The 24,739-nt window shown below is 56.4% G+C and overlaps 1 protein-coding gene across 1 annotated transcript; it reads left to right on the forward strand.

Moving 5' to 3' along the window:
* Positions 1-528: 528 nt before the first annotated feature.
* On the forward strand, positions 529-24,720 carry CTDSP2 (CTD small phosphatase 2). The gene is made up of 8 exons (XM_045873080.3): positions 529-1,033; positions 15,338-15,486; positions 17,139-17,177; positions 17,594-17,695; positions 18,216-18,272; positions 20,286-20,378; positions 20,518-20,703; positions 20,902-24,720. Exons 1-8 carry the CDS (start codon positions 970-972, stop codon positions 21,025-21,027), a joined length of 816 nt encoding a protein of 271 aa, XP_045729036.1. The 5' UTR covers positions 529-969; the 3' UTR covers positions 21,028-24,720.
* The last annotated feature ends 19 nt before the right edge of the window (positions 24,721-24,739 follow it).

Below are 24,739 nucleotides of genomic sequence, written 5' to 3' on the forward strand. Positions count from 1 at the left end.
AAACTGGGAGTCCACGATTCGAGGGCCAAGCAGGAAATAAGAAAACTGCCCCGAACCCTCCCATCCTGGCCGGACCTGGGTTAAGATTCGCGGCTTGCCCTGGTTACCCGAAGGGCGGAACCATTCCACCTTACCCGAGAAGCGACGCAAAGACGTGAACACACCAGCCCGAGTAGGGAAACGTGAGCTTTGGAGTGTCCTTTTAAGTAGTTGGGAAGGGGGTGTGGCCGAGGAGACTGGGAGGCCTCAGCCGGGCTAGGGGGGAGGGGCCCGGGGGCGTGGCCGTAGCGACTGGAATGTTGTTGGGTCCTCGCACCGCATAGTAAGGAGGGACCACGCCCCTTTTCTCCGAGAGGGCCAATCGGAGCGCAGGAGCGGTTTCAAGTCTCCCCCGCCAGCCTGCCCGCCCGCCACCCCACCCCCCTCGGGGATTCGCTTTTTCCCTAACAAAATAGCAAAGCTCCGGATGTTCCGCAGCCCCGGCCGCTCACGGGTGGAGGGTCCTGGGGCCTAGGACCGTGCTCTGGAGAGGGAGGTGCTGGCGGGCCGTGGAAAGGCCGGGTCGGGAGCCGGGAGGCGCGCGGGGGTGGGCGCTGCAGCCGCGGGTTGTTTATCCGGAGTACGGAGGGGAGGGGGGAGCCTGGAAACCGCCCCGTGTCCCATTTCCTCCTCTTGTTTTCGCTCCGGATTCTCCATGTTGGACCCAAACTGAGGAGCCCGGAGCTGCTGCCGGGGGATCGGGGCCGGGGGCACCCGGGGGATCCGCTGCCCGGGCCGCCTGCCCTCCGTACAGGCCGCCTCCCTTCCCGGCCCAGGGAGGAAACGAGAGCAGGGATGTGAGCAGCTGTGGGAGTCCGAGTCTCGGGAGCCGGAGCCGGAGCGGGCCCCCGCCCAGGCCCCCCAGCCCAGCCCAGCCTGCGCGCCCGCCGGTCCTCCCGCCCAGCCAGCCCGGGCCCGCGGGATTGTTAGATGGAACACGGCTCCATCATCACCCAGGCGCGGAGGGAAGACGCCCTGGTGCTCACCAAGCAAGGTAGGGGCAGCAACTTCCCAAAACTTTAAGTCGCCCCCGGCTGGGTGGGGGGCCAGCACAGCCCGCAACCCGAGTCCGGGTCCCTGACCTCCTGGGGATCAGAGCCGGCGATTCCGACTCGACTCCCTAGTCCATCCGCCCCCGCGTCTCTGTCCGCACTCAGACCCCTGATGGGGCTGCGCGGGGCCCGGGCTCCTGGCGCCCGAGGGGGAGGGGCGTCATCGCGCAGCTGTCACCCCGTCCTGCACCCCTCCCCCCGTACGCAGAGACAGGAGTAGCGCTGGAAGCGCGAGTCACCCGCGTCCGTCCCCCTCCCGAGTTGGGAGGTGGGGTCGTCCCTTTCCCACACGACGGCGCGCAGCCGCCCCAGGGCCGTGGGGGAGAGGGGTGGGGAGGAGGACGGAAGGGTCCCGAGCTGGAATGGAGCGGGAACTGGAGAGTCCAGCACTTCTCAGTGCCCTCCCCCCCCAAGCCCGAGGTCGCTCTGGCCGCGGGCGGTGACGGCGTCCTGCGGGACTTGGGACCAAGTTCACCGCCCGGAGGCGGGGGCGGCCGCGGTGGGGGAGGGGCCGAGCCTGCGGGACCCGACTGGCCCGCCCGCGGCCCTGCGCTGGGCCCGGGACCTCGGCGCCTCGGCGCTCCGGCCCGGCTGCCTGCTGCCGCGTTCGCTGAGCCTACGAGCCCGACCCCGAGGCCTGGCCGGAGCCCCTCCCTGCCCCGGTGCGCTTCCCCGGGGCAGCGGCTGCAGACACAGAGCCGCGTTTGTTTAGCCCGGGAGCGGTGTCCCTGGTTACATAATTCGCCGGATGGCATCAGACCCGGCGTGTTTCTGAATCGCGCAGCGAAAAAGTGCGAGTTCTCCGTGGGCAGCAGCTCGCGGCCCCCGCCTTCCTGAGGGTCAGGTGGAGACGCTAGGGGGTCGCGGGCCCTCTCTGGGGTGGTCTTGGGGACAGGAGCAGGGTGAGGCCGAGGCCTCTCCGGAGGGCGGGGAAAGGTCGCTGCCCGAGGGTGCAGTCTCTCTTAGTTCGGTCACTCGAAGCCCCGAAACTCTTTTTTTCCCCTCCCCCACGTTCCTCCTCGAGCCTTGAGGAATGTGTCTAAAATAGCGGACAGAATTTTCCTCGGGGAGTAAGGACTAGCGTCGTTTTTTTTGTTGTGTTTTTGTCTGTCTGTTGGTTTTGGTTTTTGTTTTTGGGGTTTTTTTCTGGAGAACTTCCCCGGACTGGGGCCACTTGGCCCTGCGACTGGGGAGCGCACGCTCATCATACCAAATCCGGAGCGTTCCTGCCCTTCCCTCGACCACCCAGAATAGGACGTGCAGGGCCAAGTACTGCAGTTGAACGTATTGAGGCCTAGACCTAGGCCAGCTGCGGGTCCTCAGGGTCACCCACATCCCCCTGTTTGGAAACAGTAGGCAGCAGGTCACTTATTCCTGGGGTTCACAGTCCCAAGTAGCTCCCTCAACTTGCCTAGGTGCAAGCTGAGCTGCTGGTGTCAGCCTTTCCCTAATTGCTGGAGTGGAATGGGGTGGAGGAGCACTGTATGCTTCCTGCATTGTTGGTCCTTCCTTAAATAAGCTTGCCCTGAGGAGGGGGAGAGCTTTGCCTGATTGGATCCCAGCCCCCAGAAAGCCCCTGCTCCCTGTGCCCTGAGCTCCTGGCTGCATCACTAACAAGGCTGTGTGACACCCCCCACCCCGGGGGGCAATTTTATCTCTGCTGGCCGCCCAGCTGTGCTGAGGCCTGAAGAGGGGAGGCTTTCTGTGTTGAGAACTTCACTCCTGCCTATTCCCAATCTCATCCCAGGAAAGGACTCCAGGAGGGAGCCAGAAGTGAAGAGATTTTGGTGTGGAAGGATTCCAGAGGGCTCCCTGTAATGACAAGTGGGAAGAACCATCCTGTGCTTCCCTGCTCTGGTCCTCCTCTTGCAGAGGCTCTGGAGGGTGCCTTCCTGGTGAGATCACACCAGGAGTGAGAGAGAGCAGGACTGCTGAAGGGGCAGCTTACATATCGGAGCTGGAAGTTTCAGCCACCAGGGCCAGTGGCGGGGAACAGAAGAGATGACAGCAGGAAGCAGAGCAGCTGACTTCTTGACAGTGTTCTGTTGCTGATGTTGGTTGGATTTTCTTGGAGTTACGTTTTTTGTTTTCTTTTTTGTGTGTGGTTTGTCCTTCAGACTTCTCCCTGGAGGAATCTGAATTTTCAAGCCAGCAGCCATGGGTCTCTCTCTCACCATGTAATTTGACTGCATTCTGGAGAAGACATAACTATTTTCCTGGGCTGCTTGGGCAACCAGCAAGCCAACTTTCTGAGTCTCTCATTATTTACAAATCCTGCAACCTTTTTTTTTTCTTTTTCTTTTAAGCGGGGGTGGGGAGTAGATGTTTTAATGATCTCCTTTAGGAGTTCCTTGCTGCCGCCCCCCCACCTCCCCAGCATCCCATCTCTCTACCCTGCCTGCCTCCCTTTGGAAAAAGGGGAAGGGGTGTGATGCAGTTTATTAACAGGTCAATTTTTAGAAAACAAACAAATTGCTGCTCCCAGCTTGGGTGGCTTTTTGGTGAAGTCGTTTGCCATTGCAGGGCTCTTGGGGTTTTGTTTTTGCTTTTGTTTTTGTTTTTTCTTTTTAGCATTCAGTTCTTGGAGCTTTAAGGCTGGCTGGGTGTGTTGATGATTCAAAAGTAATTACAGTAAGGGAAATAGAACAAAGTTACTGAAAGCATTGATGATAAAAGGACCAAAATTGGATCATCTTCCCAGACAGATGGGTGAAATGGCTTCCTGGTACAGCGAGGACAGGGTTGTGTGTAACATCAAAAGTAGAAAAGAAAAGTTAGTATCAGTTTGGCCAGAGAATGGCCATTTATTACAGCCCCATAGGAGGGTGTAGCCCCATTGCTGGGAGCCGTGCCACGGGCTTTGGAGTTAGATGGGGGAAAGCCGAGGAAACAGGACCAACCCTGTAACCTCCCGGGGTGGAGGCAGCCTCTTTCAGAGCTCGCTGTGACCCGCCGGTCCTGTGGGGGAGTCAGGACCTTTTTTGTCTTCCATGAGACCTGACGGCCCCTCCTCTCAGGGAGAGATGACCATGCGGTGAGTGGGCTTCTCGCATGTGAAATCGCACAGGTCTGGGTGGCTGACCAGCCCTCAGAATTAGGACGATGGCGAGCTTTTCTAGCTCTCACTTTCTCGCAGAGCCAGTCTGCCTTATTCTCTCATGAAAAAGCTCAAACACCTTTCATTGTAGTTGTAGGAAGGCCCTAGCGTAGGACAAGTGTTGTTGGGGCTTTCTTGCTAGTTGGCTCTTTGTGGGCCCAGGGTGCATGTTCAGAGCTGGCTCCTCTCCTCTCCCTGCCCAAGCTCAGTCTTGGCCTCTTTGTGGCTCCGAGGCTCCCCGCCAAGTCTCCTTTGGCGTCTTCGCTCCATCTTGGAATGGGGTAGGCGCCTGTGTGGTGACGTAGAGGCTGGGTTTGCTCCCTCAGGAAACCCCAGGAGAGCGCTGCTAACTCGGCGACAAAGTTGGTGATTTTCTACCATCCCGAGGAGGCGGGGAGCTGATGCTTCTGTGCCTTTGACTTGCGGGGCTTCCAGCGGAGCAGGGCTTTGGAAGTGGGGGGGGAGCCCCGCAGAGCTGGCGCCGGTGGTGGGGTCCTGTCTCCTCAGCTATCGGGGTCTTACAGAAACTGGCAGTGGAGAGGTCGTTTCGTCCTCCGTGGGGCCCTCCACATCCGTCACGATGGTGGACTTTGTCGAAATGGCGCGGCCCCCGTAGAAGTCCCACCTCTAGCCAGGGTGCGTTGCTGCCTTTCCACGGAGAATGAAATTGGAGCAGTGGACGAGAAGAGAAAGGAGAGACGGCGTGTAAACGTCTGCACGTGTACGTGCAGATGTGTCTCCCTGCCTCTTCTTCCTGCCCACTTTTGGGTAATTGAGGCTTCCTGCCCACTTTAGTGCCATCTTGGGAAGTTTGGTGTTTGGGTGAAATGGGAAGGGGTGGAGGGCCCGGCCGGGCTAGGCTGGGCAGCAGCTGAAGTGCTCATTGTTACTTCAAAGAATTGTTCCAGGAGCAAAGTTAGTTGCTTCAGGCCTGGGTGCACATCCCTACTTTTCCTATTGGCAGGGAGACTTTACAAATCATGTTAGTGCTTGGAGTGACTTCTCTGTAAAATAGGAATATGGATATTTCCGCTTCTATAATGCCTCATACTTAGGAGGTGATTGAGAAATGTTAATGCCCTTCTTTTTTTTACACTGCTAGACCACCGCTCCTTAGTTCCTCCTCCTTTCCCCCAAGGACACAGTGCAAACAGCGCGGGGTCATGTGGGTTTTATTGTTAAAGACAGGTGGCTGGGGGTCAGAGGGGACACTGATGCGGGGGCTTGGGCCTTCTGGAAGGATCAGCCTCTGAGGCCCGCAAGCAGGCTTGCTGCACAGACCCCTTCTTTGTGCCAGTGTGACTTGGGATGGGGTTTTATCTGCACTCCTGCAAGCAGCGTGCGCCTTGGGGCATTTGCTGCTCCGCTGGCGTCTGGGCATCTGGGGTGGGAGGAGGCCAGGGGGCCGTGCACCTCCTGGGAAGAGTCTCTGAAGTCTAAACCTTCTGAGCAGTTGCCCAGCCTCTCAGAAATGGATGTAATGAACGCTTGAGACAGCTACGTGCCACTTTCTCGCCCTGGCCACGTTTGCTTTGGACCCAGTGAGAGTCAAGTTAATGGACCCAGTGAGAGTCACATTTCTTTTAGGGAATTCTAGTAACAAGGAGAGAAATAAAAAACTAGGGTTTTGAAGGGAAATAGATGTTCTTAAGCTGTGTCTTTGCTGCTGTGGTTTTGGGGTACAACACTGAGAAAGCACAGAAGCAGCATTAAATTGCTTTTCATCCTGTCCTGGGCCAGCTTGCTTGTGAAGCACAGAATTAACTCACTTGTCTCGGGGTCATGGGACTGGGTGTGGCCCTGACATGATCCCCTCCCGCTTCTGAAATGGAGGCATGGTTGCCAACTGGGATATAGATGAGCTCATTAACATGTAGCTCTTAACGAAGGAACTGGTAGAAATCAAAGTGGAGAAATTGACTTAGAACTGGAAGCCTCTCTGGACCAGAGGCCAGGTAGAACAGGGTTTCTTTGTCCAGCAAAGTGCCCAGCCCTTTGAGGTCCGTGTGCCTGCACCAGGTCTGTTGTTACCGAATGGGTACTCCAGGGAGCACCCAGCCTCCCTCTAGGCAGGAGCTGTGTATGTCCTGTTTTATAGGTCAGCTATTCTAGGGGTTATCCTTGAACCTGATCTCTGAGTAGACCTCCTGACATTTCCTTTCCCTTTCTAGGTGCACCTAGTCCTCCGCTCTGCCCCCTAAAAATCGGACTTTGCTCTTACTCTCTTTTTATTCTATACTTTTTTTTAATCTCTTGACATATGAATAGCTTTTTCATCCTGTAGAATTTGCTCTTCCCCACCCGCACTGTCCTCAAGGAACAAGTGTGGCCCCATTCCCAGTGAGAGCCAAGCAGATTCATGGGAAGGCTCAAATCGCCTAACACAGGCTTGTGGAAATGACTTCCCAGTGTGGTAGATCCCAGCTCTTCTGTTTCCATAGCAGAATGGGGCTGGGGCCCCTCCTTCACAGGAATAGGGGCCTGTAAGAAGAGACAGCAGGCTTGGGTCTTTTGATAGAGAGAGCAAGTAATCCTAGAAAGGAAAACCAGACCCTAGGGTACAAGTCCTCTGGGACATGCAGAAACACTGAGCCAGTGAGATATGGTGGGGAAAGGGGCCAAGGGGACATTGGCTGAATCCAGTCCTGGGAGGGTTAGTCAAGGACCACTGGCAACCCTTAGGCGTTGGCCCTCAGCCAGGGACACACATCAGGATCTCCTGTGACGCTTACTAAAAATATAGACCCCACCTGGGTCCTGCCGAATCAGAGCATGAGCAGGTGGGCCGGGCATGTGTGTGTCCCAAATGCTCCCTGTAATTCTGACAAGTGTCCCTGGAGAAGAGCCAGGTAAACACAGCAGTGGCCCCAGCTGCCTGCTTAGCCCTGAGCAGGAAGAGTCCCCTGGAGGGATCCAGTTTTGCTGTTTTGTTAAAGAGCCTGTGGCTCCTAAAGGGGAGTCCTAAAGTTTTCTGAGTGTGAAAGGACAGAGTAATGATTCTCACCCAGTAACGATCACAGACTGTAGAGCACTGACCATGGGCCAGATAGTGTTCCTAGCTTTTTATATCTAGTATCTCACTTAATCCTCACACTGACCTGCGAGATAGGAATTAATCTCTGCTTCACAGATAAGGAAAATCTCAGCTAAGAGCTGAAGCACCTTGTCCAAGGCTACATGGCTAGTTAGTGTCAGCCGGGACTCAGACTCCAGAGTCAAGCCCTAAGCATGACCTGCATGGCCTCTCATTTGCATTGTGCATCCCCACTTTTTTAAGGTAACCTGAAGCCATCGTGTAAGGGACCCTGTAGTGGTCTTCATGGCTTTTCACCAAATCAACACTTAGTCTACACTGAGACCTTTTCCCATTAACCTGTGAGGAAACTGAGCCTCAGAGAGGTTGTGCCTTAGGTGAGACCACAAAGCTGTTGGAGACTGAAGTGGGGCAAGAGCTGGGTTGCTTGACTTGTACCTCAGTGCTTTCTCAAGCGTACGCACTGGTTGGCTGATCCCAGGGGAAGCTGAGGGGTGTGGCAGGAGCCGGTGAGTTTCCATGGAGGTAGGACAGACTCCTTCCAGTCCTTCTGCAGAGGCCAGCCACTAGAGGAAGATGGAACTGGTTGGCCAACCTCAGAGAGAGAGAGAGTGTGTGTGTGTGTGTGTGTGTGACAGAGACAGACTGTGATTGGTTTTTGTGGAGTCCCAGAAAAGGCCGGTTCCCAGGCTTGGCCCTGCCACTACCTCTGCGTCCTGTGGAATGAGAAGAAATCTCTGTGGTCTCCTCCGGTGTGAACATTTTGAGATTGAGACGGAGATGAGGTTATGAAAGTACCTTGTACTTGGGCGCCTGGGTGGCTCAGATGGTTAAGCGTCTGCCTTCGGCTCAGGTCATGATCTCAGGGTCCTGGGATCAAGTCCCGCATCGGGTTCCCTGCTCAGTGCAGAGCCTGCTTCTCCCTCTCCCTCTGCCACTCCCTCTGCTTCTGTCTATCTCTCTGTCAAATAAATAAATAAAATCTTTCAAAAAAAAAAAAAGAAAGTACCTTGTACTTAATGACTAGCAGCTGATACTAGAGCCAGGACATACCCTAAGCTCCTTATAATTCTCACAGCTCTGTGGGATAGGTAATGTTAGTCTTCCCATTTTACAGGTGAAGAGACTGAGGCCCAAGGCCACACACCTTATATGTGGCAGAGCCAGGATTTAAACCCAAGTCTGTGGTGCTTTGTGTAACCACTCTATCGTTCACTGGTTGGAGGAGAGGTGGTTGAGGGTCCCTTTGTCCTGTGCCTTCACTGCTCTTGCTGCATCTCACTCATGCACATGTCCCCAAAAGCGGGCTTATGTAGCTGGAGGGGAAAGAGGCACTGGATTCTTCATGGCTTTTCACCAAATCAAGCATTCCAGAAGTCAACCAGAGAGCCAAAGCAAGGGCCGAAACAGCCACCAAGAAAGTGTTTGTGTCCTGCCTGGCAGGTTTCTCTTAGCCTCCAAGCCTCCAGCAGGGGCCTGCTCAGCACCTCCTCCTGGGGAGAGGGAGGCTCGAGGTGGGCAGGTGTGGTTTCTAGTCTCCCACAATGACATCTCTGCCCTCGCTGGCGTGCACGGGGCGAGGCCTCCGGCAGAGGCAAGAACAGGATCCAGCCCTTCGGGTTCTCCTAGATGGTATCTCTTGTCTGTCTCAGCTGCCACCATGGGCCATCGATCACTTCCTGACATCCACTGAGAGCCCTCTGGCATGGGGTTGGGGGCTGAGCCCACTGGTGACACTTGTGTGAGGAAACGGCCCCTCCGTCCCTAGTCCAGGACCTGTTGCTGCTTCTGGGAGCCCTGCCCCCACCCCAGCATGTTTCTGAAGTATGATTTGGGGTTTTTTTTTTAAAGATTTATTTATTTATTAGAGAGAGAGAGAGAGCACGAGCAGGAGGGGCAGAGGAAGAGAATCTCAAGCTGACTCCATGCTGAGCACGGAGCCGGACATGGGGCTTGATCTCAGGACCAGATCACGACCTGAGCTGAAACCAAGAGTCTGTCACTTAACCGACTGCGCCACCCAGGTGCCTTGAAGTAGGATTTTAAAGTATGTTAGAGCGACCTAGGCGGGTGTTTTGGCATCTTGATCATGTTTTAGAAGTTGCCAGGAATCCCCTGCTCCCAAAGCAGTCCTTCTTGAGGGAACATCCCTAAAATTGAGGCCCTGTGTTGAGATCAGTGACCAGATTGCTGAGGGGGCAGGGAGAGGGCAGGAGGCAGGTAGTTAGTGACCTGTAACCCCCTCCGCCGCCCTACAGGCTGCATTTAGGACCCAGGGCTGAGAAAAGCCCTCCTGTCTTAGAAGAAAGGGAGATGCAAGGAGCCCTCCTGCCCCGGGAAGGGGGACTATCAGGAGACACCGCACAAGTAAAACAGCTTGGATGCTGGCCGCAGGGAGGGCCCCAGTATAGAAGGGGCCGGTGTGAGCTAAAGAGCATGGCTAAAACCACTTTTAAAAGTCCGCACCGTCAGATTCACAGCTGCTTTTTGGAATTTTGGGAGCTGGTGCTGAGCTGAGTGAGGCCCTGTCTGCCTCATCACCTGAAGAGAACAGTGTCAGCAGTTGGGCATTGTGGGAACTGGTGTGCCCTCCCCATTGTTTCTAGTCTTTTCTGTGTGGGGGATGTCTAGGCATCTCTCAGCCTCTTGTTCCCCTGCCGACTCACCTGCTGGTCCAAGGAGCCCTTCCGTCCACCTGGCACTTCAGGGCCTACCCTTAGCCAAGGCCCAGATGCCCCTTGCTGTGGGCCTGGGAGGACTCCTCTCTGTGGGGAGCCCCAGTCAGACGTGCCTTGGCTGCAGGGCCCAGGCAGCTGGCCAAGAAGGGCCGGAAATGCTCCGAATACTCTCCTTCCTCCAATAGCTCGGGGGAGGGAGGCCCCTCAGAGAGGCCATTTTATAGTGATAGCCAGACTAAATCCTTTGCTATGGGGGGATGGGAAATGGTGGGGAAAGAAGTACTTCTGAGGGAACCAAGAAAGCATCCTTCTACGTGAATGGGCTTGTTAAAATCCGATTGCCTGAGCGCTTGCCTTCTGCCGCCTCCCAGGCGGATGTGTGAGGAGTTCCTTTGCTGGGACACGAAGCTGTGTTGTTGGCAACAGTGATATCTGAACCTGACCTTCAGAAGAAGGTTAAAAATAGCGTTGTCCTGGCAAAGCCAGTCCCCGTCGGGGGCGGGGGGGGGGGGGCGTGTGTATACATGTACGTGCGCACACGCAGACCTGTACACGCAGGAGCTTCTGAGCAAATAGCGTCCCCATCTGGTGCTTCTTGGGGGCAGGCAGCAGTGGACAGAAGGGGAGAGGGCACTGTTCGTCTCAAGTGGAACAGCCTCACCTGCTTTCCTGTTATTTGCAGAATATTAGCCAGGGTGCTCGCAAGCTGGAGAACCACTTCCCTAGTGGGTTTGGAAGTAGGTATATAGGGGTGGTTTTGACTTTTCTAAAACCTGCTCGTGATCAGCGTTCCTTTGGCACCTTTCTCATGGCTCCTCTTCTTGAGCTTCAACCACGGGCTGGGGGTGGGAGGGCCCCCGACCTCCTGTTGCTGGTCTCCTACAGCGAGGTCCAGTGTTGCTAACGAGGGGTCATCTCCCCTTAGATAACTCACGCGAGCGCGGCACTTGGCTGGAGTTGCCACAGCACCTTACTGTGCCAACAGCAAGCCTTGTTTAGCCCTCCATTCCGGAGTGAGGTCTTGGTGTTGGCCCAGCTAGTGGACGAGGAAACCAAGGCTCCGGGAGGCTGTGTGTCGGAGTCAGTAACTGGCAGAGGCCGGCCCCCAGCCCGGGGGACCCTCGGAGCAGGGCGCACCTCCCGTGTTCCGCCCCCTCTTCACGCCCTGCCTTGGCGGGAAGCCTTGCAGCGGTGAACTGGAGGAGTGGCCTGCCTGCCTCGTTCTCAGCCACCTGCGCACTGGCTTCTGAAGCCGAGCTCCCCTCATTAGGTCTGTGCTGGTCCTCTCTGACACTCGACCCCAAACCAGATGTTTGGCACCGAGGGAGCAGGTGCACATCAGCAGCTGGGCAGGAGAGGAGGGGTGCCCACAAAGCGCGGGCAGCAGGAGGGATGCGGGAGGGAGAGCAGCTGGTTATGGGGCTACATGGCACCCATTGGAATCCGGCCCTCCCTGGTTGGGAGACTGTGGGCAACGAAGTGCCCAAGGGCCTGTAAATCCTCTTTTTTTTTTTTTTAAAGATTTTATTTATTTATTTGAGAGAGAGAATGAGAGAGAGCACATGAGAGGGGGGAGGGTCAGAGGGAGAAGCAGACTCCCTGCCGAGCAGGGAGCCCGATGCGGGACTCGATCCAGGGACTCCAGGATCATGACCTGAGCCGAAGGCAGTCGCTTAACCAACTGAGCCACCCAGGCACCCGGTTGGTAACTTTTTTTTTTTTTTTTAAAGATTTTATTTATTTATTTGAGAGAGAGAGAGTGAGAGAGCATAAGAGGGGGGAGCGGGAGAGGGAGAAGCAGACTCCCCGCTGAGCAGGGAGCCCGATGTGGGACTCAATCCTGGGACTCCAGGATCATGACCTGAGCCGAAGGCAGTCACTTAACCAACTGAGCCACCCAGGCGCCCGGGCCTGTAAATCCTCTTGTGTCTGGTGTTCCTGTCCTGGGAGGGGGGCCAGTGCCCCTCCCCATCCTACACGGAGGGGTTAGGGGTGGCCTCCATCTGGCTGTCGGGGACACAGTACTGAGCTCTGGCTGAAAGGAGCCCTTTGAAAGGCTCTTTGACACAAGTTTCAGATCCCACTCTGATGAGTGCTCCCCCTCACCCTGAAACCCACTGAACAAAGCCGGTCTCGGGCCAAAGCTCCTGTCTCCAGCCCCTTCCCTCCCCCCTCCGCCATCGTCCTCGTGATCTCCCAGAGGTATCTGTCAGCCACAGCAGGTGCGGGGCTGGAATGGGGGTGAAGCAGGCCCTGGAGTGGAGTCGCAGAGCCTGGTACTATTTCACCCCTTGCACCTTTCATGGTCTGCCTAAGAAGGGGGCTGGCCTCCAAACTAGTCCTTCAGCATCCTGGCCTAGAGAGGAGGGGAACAGACATTCTAAGAGACTGAGGGTGCCCCACCACCTCCCTGGTGCTGTGGGAATAAATGTACCTGACGCCCCTGAGCCCGTCGGGGTGGGTAGTGGGTAAGAGCTCTGGCTCTGGGTTCAGGCGGATCCGATCTAGGCTCAAGTCCTGCCTCTGCTGTCATCCCGGTGCGACCTCGAGCAGCTAGCTTTGGTCTCCCTTCTGTAAAATGGGGAATTTGTGCCTACAGATGGGTCTGTGGTGAGGATTAAGTGAGGTGATGATGTCAGGTGTTGTAACACAGGGCTGGCACAGCCTCGGTTCCCAGTAAGCATGACTGAGGCCCAGAAAGACTGAGTGCCTTGCCGCAGGTGCTCAGCTCCTTCAGTGCCCACCCTCCCGTCGTCACATAAAGGAGGCTTTCCTGTTTCTCCCTCTTCTGGGCTGTTGCACACCAGTGGAGGCTTCCCCGGGTCCTGGCTCCGTGCGAGTGACAGGGCCCTGGAGTTCCCAGAGTCACTCCCCCGGCCAGTCAGCCACGGAGCACCTGCTCTACACAGGGCCAGAGGCTGGTGAATGTTCTCAGCCGAGGCCATTGCCCATCAGGAGGCAGCCATGTTGAGGGGAGGCTAAAGAGGCTGTGATAGATTCTCAGAGGCAGTGTTCATAAAGGTAAGGAGGACAGACAGCCTGGAGAAGGACTGAGGGAAGTGGGGCCCCAGCACAGGGATGTGTGGGGTATTGACCTTGCTGCCGTGGGCCTGGGGGGCCCTCCCCAGGCGCCGCAGCGCTGTGCTCTGCTCGGAGCGCCTGCCCCCAAGGTCGAGGCATTTGTGGTCTCTGAGGCCCAGGGGCTGCCTGGTTACATTGTGTTTTTGAGAAGACCTTCATCCCCTGCTGAGTCCAAACCAAGCTGAGGAGCCCCCACCCCCACCCGGCCAAGTTCTGTGTCTAAGGCTGGAGTGCATCTGCCTGTTGGGCCTCCCGCCGTGGGCACCAGCGAGGCCTCTCTGTGGCCCCAGCCAGCTGCCCCTTTCACCCCCCTGCCTCTCAGGATTACTTAGCCTTCACAGCGTCTGTCACTAAGATGCTGAGTGCGTTCTTGATGGCCTCTCTTCAGGAAGGGCCCGGGCTGTGTGGCCTTTTAAGAAAGTCTCCATGCCTGGGTTAAGCCTCTGATTGTGGTTCTGCGTGAAGAAACCATAAACCAAAGGAAAAGTGATGGTTCAGCTTTGGTCTTGGAGCTTTGTGTCAGCGTCTGCTTGCGTCCCCTGGCTCGGAATTGAATGTGGGCCATACAGGCAGGTGGAAAAGCTGCCCTTTGCCTCTGATTGCTGCATAGATTTATTAAGAGTCGGGAAAAGTCCAAGGAGCCTCTCATCCCGCTCTTTAGGTGCTGGGCTCCGCTCTAAGGTTTGTCTCTTTAATACAGGGGCCTTGCCAGGGGGGGAGGGGAGTCCCCTCCCCCATGCATCTTCTTGGTTTGTGACAAAAGCCCCAGTCCCTGGAAATCTTGGTTCTTCCACTGGGGCCAAGAGCTCAAGAGCGATACCCGGGTTTGTAGGCTAATTGCTGGGGAGGCCTGGTCCCTTACTGAAAGGTTTCTAATGGTCATCCCAGTGTCAGGGGGTCAGGCCTCACCCAGGGAGGGAGCGAGCTCTGAAGCCCAGGGGTGGCAGCCCGCACCGGCAGGAAGCCCTCTGCTGCTGCTGAGTGAGAGCTGCGTGGGCTGGCCTGGGCGCTGCTGCCTGCTGCTCGGCGGCCATTTCCTCACCCTTGGCCGTGGCGCATGGAGTCTGGTTTTCTCTCCTCCACTTGGGTACAGGCAGCCCGCACCTAGGGATTAAATGACCCTCCCCCCAACTCTTTGCAAGGGCCTCTGTGCCCTGAGGACCCATCCTGGGTGGGTCCCACTGCATTGCCTCCCCCTTCCCTTCCTAAAGGGAACAACTCAAGGAAAGTCGTGCTGGGTGCCACATTCTCTTTGCCTTTTTGACCCCCACAGGGACAGGTGTTTCCAGACTTATTTTCTATTTCCTGCACAGTGGTCCGCCCGTGTTGTAAGGTGAAGTGGGCTGGGTTTAAGCCTCGGGCCCCTCCCGCCCGGGCGGAGACCTGTGGCTGGGGACCGTCCGGCCGCAGTGACGCGGCGCCACCTCCTGGCCGAGGGCCCCACCGCTTTTCCCGACACTTGCTCAACAGTTGCCAGCAGTTTCTGTTAAAAAAAAAAAAAAAAAAAGGCACTGGAAAGATATTCTGAAGTCCGTTTCTGGTTGCTCCTGTAATGGCCGAAGCCATTTGTCCAGCTTGGCTTCTCTGGGGCTGCCTTGCCAAGCCTCCGATTCACATGACCTTGAACTACCAAGGCAGGAAGGAGCGGCTGCAGTCTAGAAGCCGGGCCATCGGCCTAGAACCCCCCACCGTGTGTTACCCAAGGGGTTGGTGTGCCTGTGGCCTGCGGGTCCGGCCTCGTGCCCGCGAGGGGAGAGAGGAGGAAGGACCACGGCCAGGGGAGTGGGGGAGGGTGTAGCTTCTTCCTTGGGGCTGCAGCTGTTTGTTTTCTCGTCTGTTGTCCCCGGCCTGGCCTCAGCTCTGCTGCCGCAGACCCAGCATCTGGGGACGCTGACCCCGGACAGAACCGCAGCTCCACTGACTCGAAGGGGCCTAGGTGTCTCCCTTGTCTAGAACAACTAGTTCTTCTGCGAAGAAGAGAACCAACTAGGGTTGGTCGGGGGGCGGGGAGGTGGCCTTGGTAACTTTGTTGAGGGGACCTTCAGCATGCTACCGGAGTGGCGGGACCCCTGGATTCTATACCCGGCCCCATCTTTGAGTACCTCTCCCCTGCCGTGAAAGTAAGATCAGCTTCTCTGCACCTCATTTCCCAAACCAGAGAGTGGGGATTCCTGCTGCTTCAGCTGTGAGAGGTGTTGGAATAAAGCTGCGCCCTTCACTGTGGACTGTATTTGGTGCTCCGCCGAGCACCTGCCGTGTGCCCTGGTGGGGCTTACAGACTGGAGGGAGGTGGGCCCAGAGTACCTGTGGCCAGACGGGCCCTGTAGCTAATGTGTCATCATTCCCTCTGCTCTAGGCCTGGTCTCCAAGTCCTCTCCTAAGAAACCCCGTGGACGGAACATCTTCAAGGCCTTTTTCTGCTGTTTTCGCACCCAGCATGTTGGCCAGTCAAGCTCCTCCACTGAGCTCTCCGCGTACAAGGAGGAGGCCAACACCATTGCTAAGGTAGCTAGAAGAGGGTGGTGTGGCGCCGGCAAGGGGGGGCTGCTGGTGGGGGCCCCTGCAGCTAAGGCATGTGGGCAGGGTGGTCGGCCCTGAAGTCTCAAAGCTCTCTGGCTCAGAGGCCTCTCCTCTGTCTTGCCCGCATTGTCCACCTCCTTTCTCCTGGCTTCCATTGTGATATGGGCCATGTGGCTCTCTCTGTAGTTTCTGAGGGCCCCTGCGGTCCGGACCCTTCCAGGTTCCAGGAGCTGTGCAAGGCGCTTTGCATATATTGTCTCTCTGATCCATATAGCAGCCATGCAGGGAGGTTCACAGAATATTCCCACTTACAAGCCTGGAAACAGATCCAGAGGGTCTGTGTAGCCCCCGGAGAGTTAATGGCTAATAGAGTTTGAGCTCCAAGCTCTGTGGCTTACCTGCTGTGTTTGTTGTTGGTCCTGTCCTATGCAAAGCTGTCTTCCGAGTTACTTGACTTCCCAGGAAGCAAGGAGTTAAAATTCTGCCACACTCTCGATACCCTCCTCCAGCCCTCTCACCTGTCCTGGGCAGGGGGGACATTGGGAAATGTGTGGGTGTCTTTGAGCCTTACAACGAGCAGAAGGTATGTCTGGCATTTCAAGGATGGGGACAGCCCAGACCAAAATCTCATCTGCCCCCAAAGCCGTTGGTTACTTCTTTTGGAAACACCAAGGTCGAGCTCTCCTTTTTCTCTCTCAAAACCAGGCTGAAGACATGTCCATCAGTGCATTATCCAGTAGGGGGAAATCGGTAAATAAAGTGCAATATGACAGTATTACTTAGCAATTGATTTTTACAAAGTTCACGATAACACGGGAAAGTATTGAGTTGCAACATTAAGTTGAAAAGCAGAATATGAAATTACATATTATGGGGGGAAAAGCTGCTACAACAGGCTTAAAGGAAATACACTAAAATGCCAACATTAAGCTTTTCTAAATGCTAGGATTTTCGTTTTTCTTCAGGGTTTCCATTAAGAACACGTATCACTTTTTACAACCCTAACATTTTTATTACTAGCGAAAGGCCAGGAAAGCCTTCTGATCTCTCGCTCACGTTTTAGGGCTCACAGTGTGGGTTCACATTGGCATGTGTGATGTTTTATAGGGGCTCAGCACCCTCCCCCCACTGTGTACCCCCTCACTATGTGCCCCCCCGCCAAAAGAGTGTCTAGAAAACACACCACAGTGAGGAGTTCTTGTTTGGGTTCTGCCTCTGATTCCGTGTCCCCGCATCAGCTACTGGAGTTCCCTGTTCCTCAGTTTGTCCAATAGAGAGGCAATGACAGCTAAGAACAGAGACACCGCCTTCTCCATCCTTCATCAGACCTGATGTCGAAAGCAGCTCTGGCCTTTCCCCTTTCCTGTCCAGCTCTTAGGAAAAGCCATTTTTGGGGCACCTGGCTGGCTCAATCGGTAGAGCATGAGACTCTTAATCTCAGGGTCACGAGTTCAAGCCCCACGTTGGGCAGAGAGCCTACTTAAAAAAAAAAAAAAAGTCACTGTTTTATGTCAGAACCTTCCAGGGGGCTGGGGTTTTGCGGAGAAAATGACCCTCTGGGCCTGAGGCAGAAGCAGTGGGCTTGAGCTGGGACGGCTTTGGCTGGTGGGCACTGACTGCCTCCTTTTCTCCAACAGTCGGATCTGCTCCACTGTCTCCAGTACCAATTTTATCAGGTATGTGACTTGGACCGGGTACATGTTCAGAAGCCCCAGACCTGTGGTCATGTCGGGTGACGCCCTCATTCCGCAGTGCCTAGCGGGTGCTGCCTTGGGAAGCCATTTGTCCCAGATATTTGCTGAGGGCCCACTCGCTGCAGGGCGTTAGATTTTGGGGGGCATAGCTGACCTCCATCCCACACCAGCCCTGGCCTGCAGCTCAACGTCCAGATCACTTCATAGTCCAGTGGGAGGCTGGAGCTGAGGAGCCAACTCTCTTTCTCTACCTCTTGGCCTTCAAAGGGCGCCTCTTCTGGGTTGAAGTTGGGGGTCTTCTGTGTCTTGCAGTGACCCCGGTCCTTCCCAGAGTTCTGCTGAGGAGAACACTTGGGCTTTCTTGGTGGCAGGCCTCAGCAGTCTGGCTCTGGTTTCAGATCCCGGGGACCTGCCTGCTCCCAGAGGTGACAGAGGAAGATCAAGGAAGGATCTGCGTGGTCATTGACTTGGATGAAACCCTCGTGCACAGCTCCTTTAAGGTAGTTCTGCATCGGGAGTTCTTCCTACCCGCATCTCCGGCTGTCTTGTGTGCCTAACTGGAGGTGCTCGGGGGCAGCCTGAAGCTGAGGGCGGGCTGGGGCGCCTCTGGCATTTTGGCCACACTGAAGATTGTGGAGTAGGAATCCCTGCTCCCCCCAGTCACTGCCCACACTCTTCGTCTGCCCCTAGTCACGTAGCCCAGAGAGCTGCCAGGGCTCTGGGCAGGGCAGGCCTGTGAGAGGGTTTGCATCAGCCTTGCACCTTGCCTGCCTCCATTCTGTCAGGATGTCTGTTAACTCAGGAAGGCCCTGAAACAGCTCAGGCGGAATTGGGGGTGGTGGGAAGGAGGGAAAACTAGGAGGGGATATTGTGCTCCTTAGTGGGGTAGTGGGATGAGCTTCCTGGAGTCTTTGAGATCTGCTCCTCCCCAGCCGTCCCAGGGGACAGCGCCGTGGCTGTGGCAGGGGCTTCTTGTCTGCTTCCCACCATGCTGACCTCGTTAACTTTTCTGCCTTCCAGCCAATCAACAATGCCGACTTCATAGTGCCTGTAGAGATTGAGGGGACCACGCACCAGGTGAGCTGCCTGCCAGGCCACAGCCAGCCCCGAGGCCTCGGGCCCCTCCGCCCGCCGATGCGCTCCGTCCGTGGGGCCCTCTCCTGCAACTTCAGCCTCTCCTTTATTGGTACCTCTTGCACTCAGGGCTTTCTGATCTTAAGAACAATTCAGTCTCTCATCCCCTCTAGCTGTCATCCCTTTTTGCTTTGCAGCCAAGCTGTTTAAATATGACTCAATAAGAGTAATAGCTGTCATTTACTGAACACCACCTCCTGGCCAAGGTGGCCAGCACTGTTAAATGATTGTGTTTTCTCGAATCCTGAAGCCCTGGTGTCTCTGCCTGTTTTCTCTCCTCCCCATGCCCACCCACTCCGTCTAGCTAGTGGATTTCTTCCTCCCCGGCCCCGGCATCCCGTCCTCTGTGAAACTTCTCCCCTTCCCCTCCCCTTAGGTCCCTGCCCTGGATTCCACCCCAGGAAATGCTATCAGAGAGCACTTGAATCCAAGTCAGCTCAGCCTCTGGCCCTGCGTAACCTGCTCAGTCCGGGATCATGCAGTGTTGATAGCAAAAAAGTATTTACTCCAAATGCTTGCCCAGAAGCTGCCTGCCAGCAGGCCTGAGAGTCGGGGACCATCGGGAACAAGGCCCTGGTAGCCCTGAAACTGTTCGCATGGCCCGGTGGAATAGACAAGTTACTTGTAGGGAATGTGGGGATTGAGGCTTCCCTGAGGAGTCACCACTATCCTGTGTCCCTTCGAAGCTTTCGTCCCCAACACCACCGGCCCTCCCATCTGAGGCGACATCAGGCCCAGCACAGCTCCTCCTCAGAACCAGGCTTGGCCCTGGACTGCCCAGCGACTGCCCAGCTGCCCTTTCCATCCGGCTGAGGTTATGGAGACATACAAAACCTGCAGAGGGAAGAGGAAGGCATGTTTTCAAACAGGCAGATACACACAGTGAACTCCTGATTGACAGGGAGAAAGAAGAGTGCCTCGGGAAAAAGGGCTGAGATTAAGATTGGGGGGGCGGCTACCTGCAGAAGGCGGGTTTTCAGCAGAGAGAGGGGAGGGGATGCCAAGCTTGATGAAAAGCCAGGAAGAGGGAGGGACCTGTTGGAGCTTGAGAAGTGGCACATGCAAGCAAGCAAGAGAGCCAAGCTGTGGCTCCTTGGAGCAGAGGATTCCTGCTGCAGAGCCACCGGGGGTCTGGCGAGTTGGTGGCCAATTGAGGCCGCCGCCAAGGAGGGAGAGGCATGGCAGGCACGTGCTCGTTGAGCAGGGAGTGACGTGGATAAGGAGCTTTGAAGGAATGCTTCTGGTAGCCTCGTAGCCTCGAGGCTGGCTGGGAGCGATCCCGGAGGAAGGGAGGCAGTAGAATGCGGAGCGGGGAGCGGCGTGTAGCCGACGAACTTTTGAGGCCAAAATGTGCAAGGTCGTGCGGGGTAGACTGAGTGTAGGGGTGGCTGGCTGGAGCGGGCACAGCGGTGGGGCACGGGAGCAGGACGGGCAGGGTGTCTGACCCCCCGCCACCGAGGGCACGAGTCACTTCTCCCCGGCGCATTTCAGAGAAGCCGTGTGAGGGCGTGAGGTTTCACAAGTGTCTGCGACCTTGCCTGATGGTGACCTGGACACGGCCCTGCCAGAGCCAAGGACAGGAAGCTCCCACAGAGGCTGTGGCTGGATTCAAGTAATCCAGGATAGGCTGTTTCCGTCTGTGAGGCCTATTCTTGATTACTTGTTTCTGGAGGCAGCTGATGGTTCGCCACCTGAAACCGAGATGGCTTCTGGGACGCGGCGCATGCGTTTCTTCCTTAGCCGGGTCACGGGTGGGCCGCCAGGCCCGCAGAAGCCCCGTGAGGAGGGGATAGCAGAGTCCCGGTGTGGGGGGCAGAAGGTCCCCAGGGTGTAGGGGCCCGGCAGAGTAAGGCGCGACCCCGCTGACCCTGCTGTGTGGAGGTGGGGACAGTGACCCCTGCTGCGTGCGTCCCCCTCACGGAGATGCCTCCAACAGGACTCTCTGCTTTGCCTCAGGTGTATGTGCTCAAGAGGCCTTACGTGGATGAGTTCCTGAGACGAATGGGGGAACTCTTTGAATGTGTGCTCTTCACTGCCAGCCTGGCCAAGGTACCTGCGGGCGGGAGGGGGGTAAGGAAGCAAGAGCGATGGCGGGGGCTGGGGGGCCCAGCAGCTCCTTGCTGGTCTGCGGGCAGCCTGGGGGGGAGCCAGGACTGCCTCGGGACAAAAGCATCTTCTCTGCTCCTAGTACGCTGACCCGGTGACGGATCTGCTGGACAGGTGTGGCGTGTTCCGGGCCCGCCTGTTCCGGGAGTCCTGCGTGTTCCACCAGGGCTGCTATGTCAAGGACCTCAGCCGCCTGGGAAGGGACCTGAGGAAAACCCTCATTCTGGACAACTCGCCCGCCTCTTACATCTTCCACCCGGAGAATGCGGTGAGGGGTCCAGACACACCCACCCTGCAGGGCCTGGGGAGCCCCTACCCCACGGGGGGCAGAGGGGAGTGGGCCGTGGAAGCGCGGGCTTCTCCGGAAGAGCGTACCACCCAGCTGCCCCCCGCCAGCCTCCTGGGGCTCTGGCGCAAGGGAGGGAAGAACTGGCAGGAGATTGACGCTGCCTTTTCCCCGTCCCAGGTGCCCGTGCAGTCTTGGTTTGACGACATGGCAGACACTGAGCTGCTGAACCTGATCCCGATCTTTGAGGAGCTGAGCGGAGCAGAGGATGTCTACACCAGCCTTGGGCAGCTGCGGGCCCCTTAGCCTTCCCTGCTTCCGAGCAATGGCCCTCCCACTAGGGGACTTTCTACACTGTGCCTTTATGATCAGCCTGATGGAGCAGAAGCTGGAGCATCTCACCAAATGGGGCCTGGAAGAGAAGTGCTTGGAAAGGGCTTTAGGACAGGATAGGTGCGAAGTGGGCACATATCAGACCAACGACACCCAGAGCTGCCTGCTCCCTGAGTTGGGTTCCCAAATGTGAGTGTGTGTGTGTCTGTCTGTGTCTGTGTGTCTCGCCCTGAACTGTGGCCCCGGGATGTAAGTGTTCAGGTGGAGGGAGAAACTGAGAGATCGAGACTCCCCAAGTTAGTCTGCCTCCTCACCAGTCACCCTGAGAACACCCTAGCCGGTAGGGATGGAAGCTGTCGAAGGCTCTGTTGCCAAACCCGTGGCCTTTCCTCGGTGTTACGAGGCTCATGCCAAGGAGAAAGGGCCGATCAGAGGCTGCCTTCAGGTGTCCCAGGCACACCCCTTTCTGAACCCTTTCTCCAGCCAGCTACTGCAGACCGAACGACATTTCTGGAAAGATGAGAGCTTGTTTCCAGAACCAGCAGCCCCAGCGGCCATCACGTCCTGTGGTCTGAGGGCTGCCCTTGCCTCCAGTGCCTGGCGTGGGCCCCGTCTGTGTCTCCCCACGGCCTGGGCGCCGGGCCTGCCTTCCTCACCACCTAGCCATAGTCTTGAACCTGGGGGGGAAGGAGGTCTTCTCCCTGCCCTGGAAGAGGACACATAACATTTCCGTTCTTTGGACTCTGTTTTAAAATTCTCTTTCTAAACACGGAGTGTTGGGCCTGTTCTGTTTCTGACAAAGCTGCAGTCCCGGGCCTGGGATGAATGTGGGAGGCCCTGGTGGTGCAGGGAGGAGGAAAACCCCCAAACCATGAGTGTGTGTGTCCCCTGGGCTTGTAGGTGAGCTGAGCATGGGACTGGGTCCCTAAGTCTGCTCTTCAGGGATTCTCTGCTGGTGCTGGTGCGAGCACTTCTGTTCCAAAGTCCAGGAAGGGCGCTCCGAGCCCGGCCCCTCCTGTTTCTTGGGCAGGGCTCATTCCTGTTGTCTCCCCCAGGGCCTGGCCTGTGCCTCTCACGCCCTGCTCGCGTCTGGTCCTCCCGCAATGTTGCTTTTCTGCTCCAGGGCCTCAGAGGCGCTCCTGCTTTTCCTGGGCTCAGGGCAATGGGCGTCCTCATCCTCTCCTTTGCCACCCTAATGCACATGCGTCCTGCCTCCCGGAGCGGGTGTGAGCGAGCCCTTTCCACACCTGCGCTTTGCGTGTCTCTCACTTTCAAAGTTTCGTAGTGAATGCTTTCAAAAATTGCCACAAGATGGAAGTTTCCTGAGGATGGAAAAGGGGAAGTGCTGCTGTAATTGGGAGCACGAGGGCCCCCCAAAAGGGAGCCCCGCCCCAGCATCACTGCCTTAATCATGGCCTCCCCTGGGGCTGGCTGGGGTTCTCTCCTCTTCTCCCTCTCTCCCTCCCTCCCTCTCTCCTTCTGGGGCGGGAGGCAGTTCCTCTCCCCATCTCTGCTTTCCCTGGAGGCAGGGGTCACAAAGGATTTGTGAGTCTCTTCAGGTGTGAGGACACCCCCCCACACACACACTCAGGACTCATCCCTATTATCCTTTCCAATGTCCACACAGTGGTCCAGCCCAAGGAATTGGCAGGTGGTGGAGCGGCATTGTGGTGTTCTGAGAGGTAGTGGGCTGACTGGCATCTTTCTCTAGCTTGTGGTACCACCTCCCCTCCTTGTCCCAAGGTTGTATGGCCTTGTCTTTCCCATTGGTGTCACAGAAGTGGAACAGAGTCCCCGAAGCACGTGTGGTCATTTCCCCCAGTATCATTCCCTGGTGCCCCTGGGGTCCTACAGGTAAGGGAAGAGGGCTCCGGTGCTAGCCAGGAATGGTACCTCCGTACCTCGGAGGGGAAATGGGAGCTTCTGATTCTAAGGCCCTGTCTAGGCCTCTAGCCTGATAACCTTGGAAGGGGCCTGTCTCCCTAGCCCCACCCTAAGGGTTAGCCTCTGGGCCAAATCTGCCACCTGGGCCCAGCCAAGCTTTTCTGACTAAATAAGCAATAAGAGGCGCTAAGCTGATCCAGTTCTAGGACCCTTTCTGCCCTCTGGGTCTCCCGTGTTTTTCCCGGTGAAGGAAGAGCCTGTGCCACCCCCTTTCCTGTCAGGCTCCTCCAAATGCTCCCAGTGTGACTCGTGACCAGGGCCCGGGATATCTCGGTGGGGGGTGTCCCTGCTGCTTCTGCGTGAAACCCCTGCTCTCTAGGCCTTGTTCCCGGCAGAACCCTGCCCTGCCAACCCGCAGGTCCTCAGCAGGAATATCCTATTCCCTCTTTCCCCCTTCTCCCGCCTTGGGTGGAGAAGGAACTCGGCCAAATAAACCTAAACAGGGTCCATCCATGTGGACCAGAGCCAGCCTGAAGTCATTATTTGCTGTCTGGTTTCCAGTTTCACAGTGTGTTAGGGGCGAGTGATGATTGCCAAACTTGCTCCTCAGAGGAATCCGGCCAGACTCCCGTTTTGGAGGAGGGCAAGCTTGGGAGGGAAGCAGTTTAGCCCAGGATCTGTTCTGGGGCTTCCCATCAGCCCTTCCCGTGGGAGGCTGTCCTGAGGAGGCAGTAGGCCACTGTGCCTGGTCAGCCCCAACTCAAGCCATGCCCAGAATCTGCCCGCCGGCCAGCTTCAGTTCTTCAAGGTGCCTCTTCGGGGACACAGTGTGTCTCTCTGATTGGGCTTCTAAATCAAAAGCCTGATGTTCGTGTCCCTCTCATAGGGGGAGCTTGGGACACAGGACCAGTCTGGAAACGGTCAAGGGGAGAGTTTCCACTCTGCACATTGTAGAGGGGACGCTCTGTTAGGCCCGTGGGTCCTTGACTGTAGAGAGGTTGAGTAAATTTGCCTTCAGTTAACCCGGGACCTTCTGTTTAGTTCCCCCCTGCCTCCCAAAGATTTTGACCATTTTGTAAGTATATAAACTCACCTCTGTGAACAGTGGCCCAGAAGCATCTTTATGCTAAAAGCATGGGAAGTCTATAAGGGCAGTCATTCCCTGGGAGATGGGTCCCATTCAGATCTGCTGCCCCTGCCCTATTCCTGAGGCCTCATTCAGGACAGCAGCCCCCACGTAAGGCTGGCCTGAACCCCATGTCCCAGTCAGGCCGAGTGTCTGGAAGGTAAGCCCCCTTTCACCTTCAGGTCTTCAGTTGGTTACCGTTGTTGTTCCTCGGTTACTTTCTGTAAAATGGGGTTTTGTCTTTTTTTTTTTTTTCCTTTTTTAAATGCCAATAAGTATTTGCATTCAAGCAGAGGAGGGAAGGCAGGGGTGTGACCCGCTGTCCCTTGCCCTGCTGTAGGGCTTGCCCTCGGAGCAGACCCTCCTCTTTGGGCCCCATGAGCTTTGCTTATAGTTATTCCAAGTTTGACACATTCCACGTCCTGCCACTTTACCCCTCAAGATGCCATTTGGAGGGCAGGGGATCTGCTTCCCACTGTGACTGGGCTATGGGACTCTGACGACCTTGCTTCCAGATTCATGGTTTGATAAATTTGTTGTATTCAAAAACTTGAAATGTAGGACGCCATTAAGTGTCTGTTTATATTTTTGGAATATTTGTATTACTTACAATTAATTAATAAAAGCGGGTTTAAAAAACCCATCCAGAAATGGGAGCGGCTTCCTGACCCTGCT

The sequence above is a fragment of the Mirounga angustirostris genome, unplaced genomic scaffold, assembly GCF_029215605.1.
Source record: "Mirounga angustirostris isolate CCGP_5_RB_7025 unplaced genomic scaffold, mMirAng1.0.hap1 SCAF_5, whole genome shotgun sequence".
Lineage (NCBI taxonomy): Eukaryota > Metazoa > Chordata > Mammalia > Carnivora > Phocidae > Mirounga > Mirounga angustirostris.